The following is a 17,784-nucleotide window of genomic DNA, read 5'->3' on the forward strand; positions in this document are numbered from 1 at the left end:
CTAAAGTGCATCTGAGAGCAAGCAGCACACCCAGTTAACAGACAACTTTTTTTTTTAAGGGAATTAATTTAATTTATGGAATGTTCAAAAGAACACAAAATTGGAAACAGCTAAAGACATTTTTAAAAAAAGATAGCTCATAACCATCAGATAAACAGATGCAAAAATTCAAGTTAAACAATCAACTTGCACTACCAAGAGTGCAGGAAAACAGAAGAAAATGGGTGGAATTTCAGCAGAGATTTGGAGCAAATCATGAAGTAGTGTTCACAAATATTGAAAATAAAATTGAAAACAAAACAGGAAAACAGAGGTGGAGAACCTAAGGCCCATGGGCCCGATGACCTGCAGCTTGAGGCTTGAACCTCCTCCCCACGCAGCGGGGCAAGCTGACACTGGCACTCTAGCAACACAGAGGTTCGGCACCCACCCCTTGGCTGGACCACCAACATCAGCCCCCCACTGCTGGGAGGGAAGCCCCAAGTCTTGCAGGCCAGTTGCAGGCAAGCTGTGGTCAGTATCTGGCATGCAGGGTCTGCCTGGCTGGTGGGAGGAAGTGGCTATGTGACAGGAATAGAAGCACAAAGCAGCTCTATCCTGGGTGCTACTTGAAGGCTCCACTCCCACTTGTTCCCACTGGCTTGGAATCCCAGCTATTGGGAATGGTGAGGGGAGGTGCTTGCCCACACACGGTGGGCCAGAACCACCTGCACTCTCCCACCCCAAGAACAGCACCAGGTAGGTGTCCCCATCCTCTGCCTCCTCCCACTCAGATCCCACACCCCAGCCCCAGCTCCTGGACTCTACCTCACTCCCAGACGCTGCACCCCCATCCTGCTCTGGCTCCCTATCAAGCTAATAAAGAAATTAATACTATAAATCACATGCATGACAGAACATGCAACAAAATGTTCCCTTTTCGGTATATAGTGCTTCCCTTTTGGTGTTACAGAAATAGTTTCCATGATATTAAACGTGGCTCTTAGAACCTCAATACATTTCATAATAATGAAGCAGCAGAGTTCATGCTATTCCTTCTGTATTGCGCAAAGTATTTTCCAAAATTAAAATTAACCTTTGAGCTGAAATTTCTAACATTCAGTCTAAATGTGAAACAGTTTTAAACTAGGCCTACATTACAAACTTACTCTGGTATAACTGCACGTTGCTTAGGGGTATGAAAAATCCACACTTCTCTGTATGATGCAGTTAGAGGGACTATCTACAGAGCGGAGCTATTTTGGAAAAACGGCTGCTACGCTGAAATAATTTTGTGAGTGTCTACACAATGCAACTGCTATTTTGAAATAATTTCAAAATGGGGAGGGCTTATTTAAAAATTGGTAAACCACACTCTACAAGGAATAGAGCCTATTCTAAAACATTTCAGAATAGAGGCTGTGTAGACAGGGAATAGGAACTATTTCAAAATAAAATAATTCTGATGTGTAGACATTAGTATTCAGGATTAGAGCCCCTGGAAATGCTGCTTCTAGGAGCTCTAATCTGAAATAGGCTGCTTTGTGCATAGACACATTACTTTGGAATAAATTTTGTTTATTCTGGGGCTTCCCTGTTGTGTAGGTGCATTATTTTGGAACATCTGATTTTTGGAATAAACTATTCCAGAATAAATTTGCTGTGTAGACATACCCATAATGACCTAACCCATGGTGCCAGGGTTTGCTGAACCCTGGTCTACACGAGTGCCAAGAGTGGCATGCAAGCCCATTTTCATCGGCACACAAGGTGGGAGCTCTGCTCTGCCCCTCCTCCCCATGCAGCCAGGAGCTTGCTCAAAGCCATGCTGCCTGTGGAATAACAAAAGACCAGCTAACGCTACCAACCACCACCTAAACAGTAAACCTCTACATTTTAATTTATTTATTAATGAAGCTTTTGTAATTAAGACTATTAGTGACTTTAAAAAGTATCACTGGCACTCAGACCATAACTAGTGGTCAATAGGTCAAAGTTCAGCACTCCGCCTCAGAAAGGTTGCTGACCCCCTGGTATAGACAGTGCTATGTTGATGATAATGTTTCTCTGGTAGGTCTACCGTCGCCATGGAAGACCGATCTTCCAGGGCGCCGTTTCACACATGTGCAAAATGATGTGTTCTGGGGTCAATGTCGACCCCAGAACTCCTTGCAAGCCACAAGGATTAAGGAATGTCGATGGGAGGCGCACTACCATTGATATTCTGCAGTGAGGACAAGGACCAAAGCCGGCAACTGCAAAATCAATTTTAGGTATGCAATTGGCACACCTAAAATTGCGTAACAGCTGTCAACATTCCCTGTAAGTGTAGACATAGCCTCTGCCAATAGGATAATCTTTCCATTCAGTGTAGTACTATCTTACTTGAAGTGTTACAACAGTCCTGCTACAGCATTTTAAGTACAGACTGCCCTGCAGGGGGTGGGGGGAGGGAGAATCAACAGTAGGCAAACAATTATACTAGATCATCAAAGAAAATGGAACAGGCTGAGGGAAGTGATTTTTAAGTTTTAGATTCCTGAGGTACCTTGTAATGCAGCCAGATAATACAAAATAGTTTGAATTGAAAACTTCACACCAGACAGGTACCCCATCTTCCTGGGAAAATCCTTTGTTTTATTTAATACAGTAAAAGCCCCATTATCCAGCACTAAGGTAACTGACACATTCAATTAACCAGGATAACCAGCTGGGGGTGGGAAGAACAGCAGGGCTGCTGCCAGCCCCAACTTGAATAACTGAGGCATTTTATTATCTGGCATCCCAGGTTCCCCCAGGGATGTCAGATAATAAAGCTTGTACCATTAAAAAAAAAAAGACATGTTTTTAAATGCCAGTAAAGATGGTGTGCAAAACATTCTTTTCCTGTCCAATTTCAGTACACACTACTCAGCACTGCACACGCACGTATAAGGCAGCACGAAAAAGAGCCTGGAAAGAGTAGCAGTGTTTTGATTAGATTTCAGTGCCTGATATTTTTAAATAAGTATTTTTTTCTCTTCCCACCATCTCCTTTGTAGCTTGCACTCATATTAATCTCCCTCTAGACTGGGTTGCCTCATATAGGCTAAGTTTACACTAGCCAAAAACTTCGAAATTGCCATGCAAATGACCATTTTGAAGTTTACTAATGAAGCACTGAAATACATATTCAGCGCCTCATTAGAATGCAGGCGGCTGCAGCACTTCGAAATTGACGCGGCTCGCCGCCATGCGGCTCGTCCAGACGGGGCTCCTTTTCAAAAGGATCCCACCAACATCGAAGTCTCCTTATTTCTATCTGCTCAGAGGAATAAGGGGACTCCGAAGTAGCCAGGGGCCTTTTGAAAAGGAGCCCTGTCTGGATGAGCCACATCAATTTCGAAGTGCAGCGGCCGCCCGCATGCTAATGAGGTGCTGAATATGTATTTCAGCACTTCATTAGTAAACTTCGAAATGGCGATTTGCATGGTCATTTCGAAGTTTTTGGCTAGTGTAGACACGGCCACAGTGTGGTGGTCTTATTGTAAACCTATGTTAGTTAAAACAAAATACCCTCCAACAAAAAGTATACAAAACACATACAAAAAAGCCACATGCTACACCAGCAAAAACAATTCTTACATGATCATTCAACAGACAAGACCTGAAAATCAAAAAGGTAAAGTTGTGTTTTTGGACACCTGGGTTTACGTGGGAATATAGACTCAAGAAATGAGGCCTCCCTGTTGCAACTGCTCTCCCACAAGCTCTCAAAAGTTTGGTAACTGTCAGCTTTTACAATCTCAACGGCCCCTTTCAGAAGGCTGCCTCTAAGACAGGCAGCACCCACAATATACCATCTGCAATGCTGTACACATTATGTGCGCTGGGCAAAATATGAAAACATCAGACTGAACTTAAGATCTAAAGTTCACACATTTGATTAGACGTAGCATTAACTATGATAGCTAGATCACACATGCACATGTTCACTTCTTTCATCATCCCACTTTTCACACTTGAAACAAAAGGCAAAAAGTGTTAATATAAGGTAATGTCTGAGCTGGAAATTCCAAATTAAGTTCAAGTATGCCAAGTATAAATCCATAGTAATTGAACTAGTAGGGATACTTTGAATTTACACTAGTAACACAGAGAAGAATGTGGTTGTGCAATCTACACAACAGCTATAACTACACCAAAGTTAAATACTCACATTTCTGCTTACTCAGAAGAGTAAGCACAAAACAATACACTTGAACTTATTTACATACACTCACTACATATGCAATGCTGAAAGCACTGCAGTTTCTTCACATTAATTTATTTAGCAAAATAGCAAATCACAGTTCAGAGTCTTCTGTAATGCTAGGGCAGGCTGTGCAGGAATGCATAAAATCTACCAATATTTTCAATCATGTGCTCTTATTTTTATGTGACAGATCCATACAAACACTAGGGGTAATTTTTAAGTCAATGGCATATTTACTGAAGACAATGGACTTATCTTTGACTTTGATGTTAAAGACAAGACAGAGTCTGCAAGAGAAACAGTGAAACTGACTACATAAAAGATTGGCAGTGCACAACATGAGTAAAAGTTATTATATATTTCACTCCTTTCAGCTTTAGTAATCTGGGGTGTTACTGGTAACCGTAAATAAGTAAAGCATATTCTAGCAATATAGTGAATTTTTGCTGATGGCATCCGTTTAACAGAGCTATTACCTAACTGAAGCTGCAGCAGTATTAGACCAAAATCCCAGAAACTAATCATCACAGGTGAATCTTTGTGTCAGCATGAAAGACCCCTGCCCCCTCTGACCCAAGATCAATAAAATTAGTGACAAATAACTTGCAAAAAATCAAACCTTCAATTTGTGAGCCAGGATACTAATCATAATTCCCTCACCAATACTTAGTGCTCCATGTTGCTCTGATCACACGTTATTTTGAAATAAAAATTAGACCCCAATCCTGCAAACACTCACACACCCTTAACTTGATTGCCATGAATAATCTCATTTATTTCAATGGGTGTACTTGTAGTAGTCAAGTTAAGTACATTTATAAGTGTTTGCAGAGCTGGGGCCTTAGATGGTGGGGACTACATTTTCGTTATGTGTGCACAGTACTTTTTTTGGTTTTTAGGTTTTTAAAAAAAAAAAGGAGGAGCCAGTACTGAGCTGGCTCCCCATTTCACCTCTTGCCATCCTGCCGCCAGCTAGCCAACCACATGGCTGGGGCTACCAAGGTGCCAGTACTCAGTAATGGCAAGTATCAGCACCAAAAAAGCACTGTGTGCGCATAAACTGCTAAGTATATTCCCTGAATTAATCACTAGGAACCACTGAGATACAAATATGTAATAAGAGCTGTAGTAACAGTTTGCTCAACATAAAATATCACATCTATTTACCTTCAAAATGTAATCATTTTAACCAAAGAGAAAATTTTCCATATTTATTAACTAGAGCCTTGGGCATCTCAAAGGGAAGGTATCAAAGATGACAAGCCCAAAATTTAATCTACAATTAAAACATTACTTTTAAAAAGTTGTTTGACTCTTGATGTTAAAAACTCTATCAGAACCACAAAAATGGTCTCACACAGGTTACAAAGATGACAACTCCACTGAGTAAGTCACTAACAAGAATTCAGACAACCTGGTTTTCTCTCAATTGAGAGAGGCTTATATAATGTGGGCATTTTTTGCGTGTCTATTCCATTCTCGTGGCAAGCAGGGGGGCAGGATTCTGGTCAGAACAGCCCTTTACATATTTAAGTCCTTTGACTAAACAAATGTATCAGACTGACAAAGAGAAGGGATGTGGGAAATACACTTATCTGCAAAACAAAACAATGCTGACAGGCCTAAGTCTTCCAGACCTTGACAATGTTCAAAATTATGTACTCCAATATAAACTACCACAATGACCAACATTAGTTAACTGTACTTATTTTCTTTGCCTGTGAACAAAAAGGAGAATGATAAAATGTAGAAATCTGCACTTGACGAAATAAGCCTCTTTAATAACAGGTTTGGAAGGCTGAATGAACGAGAAATGAAAAATACATATGGCTTATTCTCTACAACAACATGATTCTGAGAGTTGCTCTGCCCTCCCAGACTTGTACTCTAAGTCAGTGGGAGTTGAGAGCATTTAGCTCCCTGAAGAAAGTGCTTGGCAAATCACAGAATTCAATGATAAATTAGTATCATTCACACCTGCTAATGAATCATCTACCCATTAAAAACTATTGCCACATTGGATTAAATGCTAATGGCTGATCACCCAAAATATGTGCAAAATGCTTGTGTGCCTTCAGCCTACCAGCAACGGTTAGTATTAGCATTCAGAAATTCCACAAGTATTGCAAACAGTAGACACATATCCATTCATAGATACAAGTTTTTCTTTTTTAAACATACTAACTGATCCCAGTATTTTTATAGTTGAACAAATACTGTACGGTATGAACTGTTCCTCACTTACATGGCAAATTCCCCCTCAAATTTCTATTGCACTACTTTTTGGCATTTAGGTGTCTGGTGTGAAACAAAAAAGTTTTAATGATACAACAGATCTTGAGCCTTACCTTTTAGCAGAGGCAGGGGAGTTAATTCAATAGGCTTGCCCTGAGATCTAAACTGGGAGGAGCTTTGTGACCTCTTCTGTCTGGCTTTCCTGACGGACTTCCGAGAAAATCCGTCTACTTTATCCACTGACGGAGGAGTGGTTGGTGCTGAGGACATATCCCTACTGAAGGGAAACACATATTATAAATACATTTCCAGTGGCTGAAAATAAGTAAATATGAAATGAGTATGCCAAGAACCCCCTGCTTTCCCTCATTCACATCCCTCCTAAAAACCTACTTCTGACATCAAAGAGAAATGGTCCATCAATTTACAGATAGGCCTTATGTTGGTGCTATTGTAATTCTTGTCCTTTCCCTTCCCTGTTTTGTCTATGCCTCTCACTTGTTACATTATATCTGAATTCAGGCACTGATTCTGCAATCACATACACAAATGTAGTAACTTTTGTAGGCATGGAGACTCGACAGAGGTCTGGGAGCATGCCTGTGTATACCTGTCTACAGGATCAAAGCCTTCGATCATAAGCTTTTTGCGTCTTTCACTTGTTTTCGCAAAACACCATGAATGCATTTAGGAGCGCAAAAATAATATGATATTATATTAAAAGCCACAAACTTCTTCTAGGACAATTAAAATAAATATGATGAAACAGCAATGAAGTTCAGTTCACTGTCTACAAAGGTGCGTGGTTCATGGAAACATTAAACGTTTACTAAAACATACTGCCATGCTTTAAAAACAAGGAAAGTTCACTCAACTTGATAGGTTTGGTCAACACTAGCAATTTATGTTGGTGTAACTATGTGACTCTAGGTGTGGGAAATCCACCTCTGTGAGCACTGCAGTTACACTGACCGAACTCCGATGCTGACAGTACTATGTCAAAGATGGAGGCTTCAGATGTCAACATAGCTACAATCTGTCCCTGGAAGGTGGAGTACCTACACAGATGGAAGAAACCAGTGACAATGATACCTACACTGATGAAGCAGTACAGCAGCACAACTACATCATTGTAGCTGCACCTCTGCCACCTTTTTAAGTATAGATAATCCTTGAGACCAGGATGTCTGGAATAACGTGTGAGCTGCATGAGTGGCCCACCTTCACATCAGTGGGCCATAGCAGCCTGCAGCCCAGTGGGGTTCCACCTGCAGAGCCCCTGTGTATTACCCTCATATGCCTCTTGCAGTGTCCCAGCTCCAGAAGGGAGGGGGAGGAATGGGAACATAGCATAAATCTGGCAATTTGTGGCTCCTCCAAAAGTGCTGGGGGGCAGGGAAGGAGCAGGTAAGTATGGGGCTTCAGTGCCCAGCTGAGTGAGAGGCTCAGGGGGTAGCCCACGGGCCACAGGTTGCCCACCACTGCTTTAGGCCGTCATTTATTCTCCATGCTAGAAATAGCTACTCTCTCTGTACACTTCTTTTTTACATGTTAATATTTCTGGAGTACATTCCATGCTACTTGTGAAAAATTAAAAACGAAACAAAACAAAAAACCCTAAAATGATTAATTCAACCAAATAATTGATTTTTACCAGGCTTGCCTTCTTTGTCAAAAAAGTTATACCACCTGTTCTCAGTGAAGTGAAAAGAACATATTTAAGAAAAAAGATTTAGCCCCAGATCCAACACTTACACAGTTTTAATCAGTGGGGCTACTCACATTACTCAAATCTGTGTAAATGTTTGCAGGATGAAGGCCTTACAGCATATTTTAGAGAGTCCTCAGATCACTTGATATCTGTTAGTTCCCATTATCGAAAGAGCTATTACCTTACAGTTGGTTTTGTAACCTGCACCATGCCTAAAAGTCCGCATTTGGCTACAATACTTGGGGGCTGATCTGATTCATAAATATTTTCAATCAACATTATTTGGATTTTTTTATTCAAAATATATTTTTATAAATGTTGTTAATTTGTTTTAATTTTATAAACTATGTTTAGAATGATTACGGTTGGTAAACGAAACCCTCTCAACTTTAACATGTGCATAATTTTTATATATATATATACACACACAGACACACGCACAGAGGAAATATAAAAACACAATTACTTCAAGGAATCAAGAGGAATCCCTTGACATTAGCAGTGAAACTAAACACACCTAAACCCCCCGCAAAATTCTAATTTCATTAACTTAATTTGTTCTCAGGCATAACTTCATTATCATCACAAATAATACATCCTACATTTAATAGGCTATGAGCAACACACTCCTATACTTGAAACAGATGTTATTTACCAATTGAAACAGATGCCAACATCACCATGGCATCAAAGCCCCATGCAAGATTCATGGGAAAGTCAGACAAACTATATGGGGAAAGGGTAATATACTTGCAGTCCAAAAAACAATTTGTGATTCCTAAGAAAAGAGAGAGAAGAGTTCTACTAATAAGATATAAACCACAAAGTTACCTGTTGTGTCAGCAGGACTCTGCAAACAATCAACTAAAAACAATACTTTAGATTCTGGATTTGTCACTCCTATTTTGCCTCCACAAAAAAAGGTTTCATCTCATTGTCACATGTAACTATTAAAAAACCCTAGCCATTAACCCAGAAGTATTTGTACACAGTCCCAAAATGAAATTGCTAACAACATTAACGGTCAAAGCCTCCAGCAGCTCACTTCAGCTGAGGACCATGGTGTCAGCAAGAAGCTTTACCCACACTTCTCTGCTGTAAATTTAGTAACAGTTTCTCTCACCTGATTTATAAATTATTAAAACGCTAATTCTAATTCACCAGGACTAACCAGCCTTGGCGGCATGACGGTAAAACAAACTGATCACATTTACACCTTCCCAAACGAGCCCTTAACCGCCTTGAAGAAACACTAATTTCCATGGAGGTGGGGAGGGGGCGGGGGATGAGGTTATTTACTGAGTGCAGCACAAGTGGTGGGGAACTGCGTTGACAGCTTAGCTCTCTCTCAACAGCGAAGCGCCTATTTATAACACGGGCATTTTGAGGTGTTTTGGTAAAGACGCCGCCACGCGCGCCGGAGACTGTCACCGCTGGGGAAAACAATACGAGGAAAAGGCGAAATGCCGATGGATGGGCCCCGGGAGCAGGCGCCTCCGCGCAGCGCTCGGGGAGCTGCCTCCGTCGGGCGCTCCTGGATGTCATGTCCACACGCCGGGAGGAGAAGGAAGTGGGGCCGGCGGCCTCCTTCCCCCCCCCCCCACCAGCCCTCCCCCCCCCCGCGACGCGGCCGGCTCGCTGCCCGCTCGGGGCCGGGGGTGAAGTTACCTTGATCCTCCCTGGCAGAGAATCCGGAGCCGAGGAGGAGAAGGCGGAGCGCGCGGGGCTCGGCGGCGGGGCGCGCCGGGCTCTGTCCCTGCAGCGGCAGGAGCCTGTAGGCCTCGGCGGCGGCGGCCTCCCCAGCGCAGGGCGGCGGCGGGTTCAGGCGCGGGCGGCTGCTCGGGCTCCGCTCAGTCCCGTGCGCGCGGCGCGGCGCGGCCCCCTGCCTGCGATGGCTGCTGCCTCACTCACATTCCCGGCGGAGCCCTGCGGAGGGGCCTGCGGAGTGGGGGGGCCGAGCGCGGGCCGAGCTGAGGGGAGCCGCGGCGGGGCGGGCTGGCGCGGTGAGGGCGCTGCGGCTGGCGCGGTGGCCTCCTCCGCCGGCGGCTGGCTGGCTGGGGCAGCGAGAGGTCCCGGCGGGGTCGGGGTTGCGCTCACGCTCGCTCCTATTGTCAGCCACTCTCACTGGGCTCCGGCCATGGCACACACACAACCGAACGTGCTGCCGCCGCCCACAGCCCGCCCCCCGCACACGCCCACTCAGCCCGCCGCCGGCAGGGACGCGCCGCCTCATTGGCGCCCGCCGCCGGGAAGTGGCAGCGACGCCGCCGGAGCCGCCACAGGGACAGGGCTAGGCCGGGCGGGCGGCGGCTGCAGCAGCAGCTCGGCGGAAAGAGCCAGGCTCGGCTTCCCCGCTCAGGGGCTGTGGCTGCTCCACGGAGCTTCTCGCCCGTCTGTCCCGCTCTCCGCAACCGCGAGGCCGCGCACCGGGACCGCTACACCCCACCCCCACCCCCACCCCCCGGCCCTGCCGCTCGTGGAGACCCGGCAGGAAGGGCGAGACCCGCTGCCCCCCGAGGGAGGAGGGGGATCCCGCCAAGGTAAAGCCGCGCTCTCCCCGAGGGGCAGCGAACCGCCTTGGCCGGCTGGGATAAATGCGTTCTGCCGTCCGCGCTCCCGCAGCGTGGCTGCCGCCCACGTGTGTGGCGATGGGGTGAGCTGCCCGGCGGTGAGGGGGGATCCGATCTCCCTGGGCTGGGCTGGGAGGTGCGGCCCCAGGCCGGAGCGCGGCGGCGGGACAAGGCGCTGTGTAAATGGGAACTTACACCCCGCCGCTGCAGAAGTACAACTGCGCTTAAGAGCTGTTTGGCAGCTGGTCTTCCCCGCCCTGTGAACTTACGAACGGGGAAGACGCTCCCCCTGCCCGCCCCTCCGCATCTGTGGTCCAGGGCACTTGGGCCTCCCAGGGGGGAGAGTTTGGGGTTCTCTGAGGCCTTTTTTTAAGCGTTGTACACCTACAGCTGTGCCCAAAGTGAGTGTTTCTTTAACAACAGCTGATAATTTTCATGTGATGGTTAAATAATTATATGATTCCTCGGATATAAATACCAGCAGAATTGTCCCCTGTGATTTTGACAAAGGAAGGGCAACATTACTGATTTTGTGGTGTGGCCATTCTGGCTCTGGAGCCACATGTGGCTATTGGAGCCTTTAAATGTGGCTCCTCTAGAACCTTGTGTGACTGCTGCCTGCCCACGCACCTGCTCTACCCTTGGTGGGAGAAGTGCATAGCAAGTCCAGCGCTGGCAGCCCCAGAATATTTGGTGAGTCACAGGCATTAGTTCAGAACAAGGGGGCTGGGGGTGCCTGGCTGAGGAGGAGGGCATTTATTTAGAGGAGGGGCTGAGGGAGCCTGGGGGGGCAGGTGCTGTGGCGAATATAGAAAGACAACAGCCACAAGTGGGGTGATCTTTCAAGTCCCATGGGCTTGATCTAACTTGTCATATCACCAGAAGATTTGTTTTAAAAAAACAGCAATAGAGACCTGTCTTGACCACGTTAAAATTTTTGCATTGATAGAACTGAACAGTTACAGAGGAGCAAACCCCTAATATAGATGCACTTAAATCACTTCAAATCCACTTATACCAGTTTAGCTTACTGTAGTAACTTATGGTATTAAGATAAATTGGTTTAAGTGAATCTATTATAGGGGTTGGCACCAAGGTAACTAAGTCAGTTTTTCTCTTCCTCAGTGCAAGTGTCTAACAGAGGTGAGACTTCAGCATTTTAGTTAATAGAGAGTTTGTGTCTCCATATTTATTAATTAAAATTCTCTAAATTAACCAAATTCAGTGTTCTCTCATACAATTTGGATCAAAGTTACAGATAATGAAGGAGAGTAAGTCCTGCTCAAAGAAGGATCAAATCAACGGGTGTGATTTATCTTGACTTTAGCAAAGCTTTTGATATGATCTCCCACAATGTTCTTGTCAGCAAGTTAAGGGAGTGTGGATTGGATAAATGGATGGTAAAATGGATAGAAAGCTGGTTAGAAGGTCAGGCCCAGCCGGTCGTGCCCCAAGGTTCGGTTCTGGGTCCTGTTCTGTTCAGCATATTTATCAGTGACCTGGATGAGGGCTTAGATTGCACCCTCAGCAAGTTTGCAGATGACGCTAAGCTAGGGGGAGCGGTAGATACACTGGAGGGTACGGATAGGGTCCAGCGTGACTTAGACAAATTGGAAGACTGGGCTGCAAGAACTCTGAGGTTCAATAAGGACAAGTGCAGAGTCCTGCACTTGGGCCAGAAGAATCCCAAGCATTGTTACAGGCCGGGGTCCGACTGGCTCGGTAGTAGTTCTGCAGAAAAGGACCTGGGAGTTGTACTGGACAAGAAGCTGGACCTGAGTCAACAGTGTGCCATTGTAGCCAAGAAGGCTAATGGCATATTAGGTTGCATCAAGAGCAGCGTTGCCAGTAGATCCAAAGAAGTGATTGTTCCTCTTTATTCGGCTTTGGTGAGGCCGCATCTGGAGTACTGTGTCCAGTTCTGGGCCCCCAGTTATAGGAAGGATATGGATACACTGGAGAGGGTCCAGCAAAGGGTGACCAAAATAATTAGGGGTCCTGTGGCACCTTATAGACTAACAGAAAAGTTTTGAGCATGAGCTTTCATGAGCACAGACTCACTTCATCAGATGCTGGTCTTGGAATAATTAGGGGTCCTGTGGCACCTTATAGACTAACAGGGTCAGGCCTGCAGATTTCCAAGACCAGCATCTGATGAAGTGAGTCTGTGCTCACGAAAGCTCATGCTCAAAACTTTTCTGTTAGTCCATAAGGTGCCACAGGACCCTTCATTGCTGTTACAGATCCAGACTAACACGGCTACCCCTCCGATACAAAATAATTAGGGGGCTGGGGCATATGACTTATGAAGAAAGGTTGAGAGAATTGGGACTCTTTAGTCTGCAGAAAAGAAGACTGAGGGGGGACTTGATAACAGCCTTCAGTTTACTGAAGGGAGCTTGAAAAGAGGCTGGAGAGAGGCTGTTCACAGTGGTCATGGATGGCAGAACATGAAACAATGGTCTCAAGTTGCTTTGAACATTAGGAAAAACTTTCACTAGGAGGGTGGTGAAGCATTGGAATGGTCTACCCAGGGAAGTAGTGGGGTCTCCATTCTTGGAGGTGTTTGTCTCGCCTCGACAAAGACCTGGCTGGGCTGATCTGATGGGTTTGGTCCTGCTTAGGGCAGGGGGCTGGACTTGATGGCTTTTTTAGGTCTCTTCCAGCTCTATTATTCTATGATTCTAAGGAGAGAGTGTAGCCTTGCACATAGATCTGTGGAGTGAGGCTCAGGAGACCTTGGCCACTTGCCTGTTGGGAATAGCATGCAGGTTATTGAATCTGTGTATGCTTTGGTTTTTTCCATCTGTGAAATGGTGAAAATATTCCTATCCTTTTTATAAAGCACTTTGAGATTTACAGGTGAAAGATGGTATGTAAAAGGTGGTTATTCTTAAACTATATTCCTAGTGATAGAAGAGCTTGTCGACTAGTTATCCTCCTCTTTGGAGATAGCTTTGTGTTCTCCCTGTCTTGCTATTTTATGTAAGTTGTTAAATATTATTAGGTTACATAAACTTATTAGACAAATCGTATTTATGTATGCTGTAGAACAAAAATTGCTGCACGGGGACTTTGTTTCCATGTGAACTGCAACAGGTATGTTTATATTGTGTACTATAATACTTACTAGTTGGATGTGGTGATGAGCATCTCAAAAAAGCATGAGACTTATCAGTGTATAAATGAGTCTTACATTTTCTTTATCTTCTGGCTGGCAAGTTTTCCACAACTCTTCTTTCCTTCCCTTGCAAATCATTTTTCTTTTCTTTCCTGGTCATGTCCTATGAGTTCTTGTATTCCTGCAACAGAAATAAGAATCTTGTCCTCCAACAGTGTAGGGAGATATGTCCACACCTTCATGAAAATATTGTCACTTTAAATGGACACAACAACTTTTCTCCCCCATGTGATGCTTGCTTTACATTCTGTGAAATTTTATTTTCAGAAATTACATACTACAGCCTTTGGATAGCTATGTAGAAAATTTACAGTTAGCAAGAATAAAAGCTAAGAACCCAGCAGTGTCTTTAAGGAAAAGCCTGTATTCATATGAAAGCTTTGTAACATTCCGTAAAGGTTTGGGGTGGGGGGTCGAAGCACTTTATTGAACCAGAGCACTCTTCCACTGATATATTTATGTTCTGAATGAACAAGCCGCACAACTGTCATTTCAAACATCCAAAATGATCGCATGAAAAGAGGTTTTCTCCCCGAATGCACTGCACAAGTTGTGCCGCACAATGTGCGGAGAGGACAGGAAAGTTCAACTATGAGCCTTTAAAACAGATTTTTAGAGAAATTTTCGAAGGTAGCTGGTTTTATTTTTAGGAGTAGACATCAAAAGGTACTAAAGCTCTTTAGAGCATGGTCTGTCCAGCTCCTGATCTGTGGCACCAGAACAGTACTGGTGGGCCATTCAGTGTGCAGAGCAAACTCTCTGTAAATTAGTCCCAGATTTTGGTCTGTCTAGAAATTCCAAAGTGTGACTTATGATCCACTATTGAGGGGACCTGGATCCATCTGTGATGCATGTGTTATAAAAAAGAAGGCCACGTTGCCAGGTGTTGCATTGAAAGATTGGTACAAGGGGGGAAAAAGAACGTATAAACTTTACCTAAATTTTTTTACTAAAGAGGAGGTCACTGAGTCAAGAAGGTTGTAGAAATCTTTCTGTGTTTGGTGGTAAACAATTTTATTTGGCTTCTTCATTTGGCCTTTAAGGTAAGACTCCCATTGGTGCCCTGGGAATTGTTCAGACATTTTCCTATTTACTAATATTGGAACTGGAAAGATTCTCCCCAGAGAACTAATTATTCAGGCTAACAACAAAAAGATCAGAAAATGTTTCACAGGGGCAAGTTATGCCATCTGAACAGACAAATCAACATGAAAACCACGCTCCTTTATACTAGGCCACAGAAATTCTTCACTTTTGACAGTCATTGAATTAGTGCATCAAAATAACTAGTCTATGCACGGGTGTTACTTTATTATGTTATCTTGAACCAAATTCAGTCCTGGTGCAAGATCATTGTATTTAATCTGCTTTACAGCCAGGATGACTTTTGCTTATGACATTGTGGTTAATTTTGTTTTGCTGAATGATACATCCAACTTTTGCTGTAATATTTATAATTGCAGCACCTAGTTTGCATGGTGACATGCTTTAAAGGTGAGTTTTATGCTTGTGTGTTCTGTTTGGCACATCCATACCTGGGCCAAGAGTAAGAGTGAAGAACCAGGTGGCAGCTTCAGCAAGTCCCAAAAAATGTGATCCCAGCTATGAGGATAATATGAGACTTTGAAAGTCAGAGCCATGACAGATACAATGGGATCCAATCCTTAATTTATAAGTTTGTAGATCCTTCTGAGTCCTTAGAAGTCTTTTCCTGCAGTCAGTGCAGTATGATAGGCAGCCACAAGCTCGCTTAGTGTGGTTGGATGTCTGTCTTTCACTTACACTTTCTCTGCTCTTTCTTTCCCTCTGGTTCACTTGGTTTCTTCCTTTGCTCAATCCCTTATTTCTCTCTAACTTGCTTTGCTGCCCTGACACGCCTCTTTCTCACAAGTTACCACTTCCTGTTACGTCCTCTGCCTGCCTGTTTTTTCTATACTCTTTGGCATTTGCTGTTTTTTTTTTTTGCCAGTCCCTTTTCTCTTCAGCTGTCATTCCCCAACGTCCCTTGAACTTCCGGTTCAAACATTCCATCCTTTATCCTTGTCAAGGACCCCACACGAAAGGTTGTTGTCAGTGGGTGAAAAGTACTACAGTAGACCCCTGACTTGCCTGGGGGTGCATTCTTGCATAACCCAACATAAGTCAAATTTCATGAAATTTGGGGGAGCCGGGAAACTGACCAGGGTAGCAGCCAAGAAACCAGGCAGGGGAAACCACTCCTGTCAGGGATGGCAAGAGTCAGGCTGCCACCCCAGACAAGCAGTTTCTCTGTTCCTGTTGGGGTGGCATCTCAGCTGCTGTCACTGACAGCAGTGGGGAAACCTCTCCTGTCAGGGGTGGCAGCTGAATTGGCTGCTGCCCAGACAGGAGCTGGGAAACTGACCAGTGCAATGGTGCTGGTCAGTTTCTCTGCCACTCAGTCACCTTGACCCAAGATAAGTGCAACTCAAGTGTCCATTTCTCATGGGTCTGCAGTATGGGAGGAGATATGTGATAAAGTATATTAGGAGATTACCACTCTGTATGTCATATGTTACATTGGTGGTTATGTCTCTGCAAATGAAACAAGATGAGACCTCATCTTATTGATTTCCCGCCCTGCCTTTTCAGGTATGGTCTCTCTTTAAGCTCATAAAATTAATTCATCATTAACCAAAGTCTGTATACTCCCTTGGTAGTTACCATCCCCAGAGGGGGGGGAAAAGATTTTCTTCAGATGAGTGGCCTCATTTCCTGCCTGAAGTTTCTTAAATGGCCTAGCTGCCTGTAGCCTTACCTTTTATAATGGGGAAAAAAAAAACACCAGCAGCCAATTACCAAGTAGAATATTTTCATATTTTTACCATGCGTGAAAGAGCCTTGTTTCTCTTAACTAGTAATGAATTACTCACCATTTTATATGGCTCTCCTAAGGTTGTAACATCCTTCTTTCTTTGTTCCCAACTTTTCTTGCAGATGCAAAACATGCTTCCCACATGTTCCTGTTCCTCCTTGCAGGCGAAGAAGCCATAGTGCAAGACCTTCCTTAGAATGGCATCCTGATGTGATAGACTGTGTGTCTGTGAGAGGGTAGGCTTAGTCTTTGGCAGACTGAAGAACATGCACAAAGCATCCCTTTCCACACAGTAGACAACCAATACACATAACAGGAGCTTTTGTGACATGTATTACATATGTAATGCAAAACTGAGGCATTAGTCACTTAACTGTTGCTACCCTATTTTTCAAGCAGGTAGGGAAATAAAACTGTAGTGATGTCCACTTTTAAAAGCCACATGAGGGGAAAATCCAACAACCACGTTTAGCATCCAATATCAATTACTGTAGTAAACAAAAAGATCATTTATCCCACTTCTTAGACTACAGCTTGTTCATGTTGGGAGAAATTTTGGGGGTCATAGTCAATACTAGGGCAATACTCTTATAGCATAAACGTCAGCTTTATCAAGTCCCCATGTGTTGATTTACAGAGTTACCTGTACCTGAGACACAGCAAGGTCAGTTATAAAGAAGTCCAACTGCCTTGGTGAATGTTTGCATTGACAGCTCTGTCGATAGCTGATACCAGATGGAGACAGAGAGGATTCAAAGGAAACAGTTACAAAATGAACATATTGAGAGAGAAATAATGCAGTAATTAATTTAAAAGAGGATTTAATAAATTAAGGGAAGCAAGAAAGGCCTTTAGGAAATTCATTGTCGTCCAAAAACTCAGACTGTTGTGGATGACGTTTTATTAGACGCTAGTGTAGAGGCTGTTACAGTCTCTTGAGCAACAGAAAAACAATGTAACTGTCAAACCTCAACTCATTTTGTTTCTCTCTAGATACAAGCCTGTCTGTTTTGCCCATTCATCCCCTAAAATTGGCGCTCC

The 17,784-nt window shown here is 44.1% G+C and overlaps 1 protein-coding gene across 5 annotated transcripts in view; it reads right to left on the reverse strand.

Annotated features, from left to right (window-relative positions):
* PPP2R5E (protein phosphatase 2 regulatory subunit B'epsilon) overlaps positions 1 to 10,315 on the reverse strand; it is a 103,711-nt gene extending 93,396 nt beyond the window's left edge. For 3 of the 5 annotated variants that reach the window (XM_074996329.1, XM_074996328.1, XM_074996325.1), the window contains exons 1-2: positions 9,828 to 10,315; positions 6,562 to 6,725 (exon numbers count right to left, since the gene is read on the reverse strand). In XM_074996329.1, the coding sequence (XP_074852430.1) occupies positions 6,562 to 6,718 (157 nt within the window). In that variant the 5' untranslated portion in view covers positions 6,719 to 6,725; positions 9,828 to 10,315. Of the gene's footprint in view, positions 1 to 6,561; positions 6,726 to 8,990; positions 9,099 to 9,827 lie in introns of those variants that run through there. The other 2 variants (XM_074996326.1, XM_074996327.1) reach the window with 2 other exon arrangements.
* Between the last annotated feature and the right edge of the window lie 7,469 nt (positions 10,316 to 17,784).

The sequence above is a fragment of the Carettochelys insculpta genome, chromosome 6, assembly GCF_033958435.1.
Source record: "Carettochelys insculpta isolate YL-2023 chromosome 6, ASM3395843v1, whole genome shotgun sequence".
NCBI lineage: Eukaryota > Metazoa > Chordata > Testudines > Carettochelyidae > Carettochelys > Carettochelys insculpta.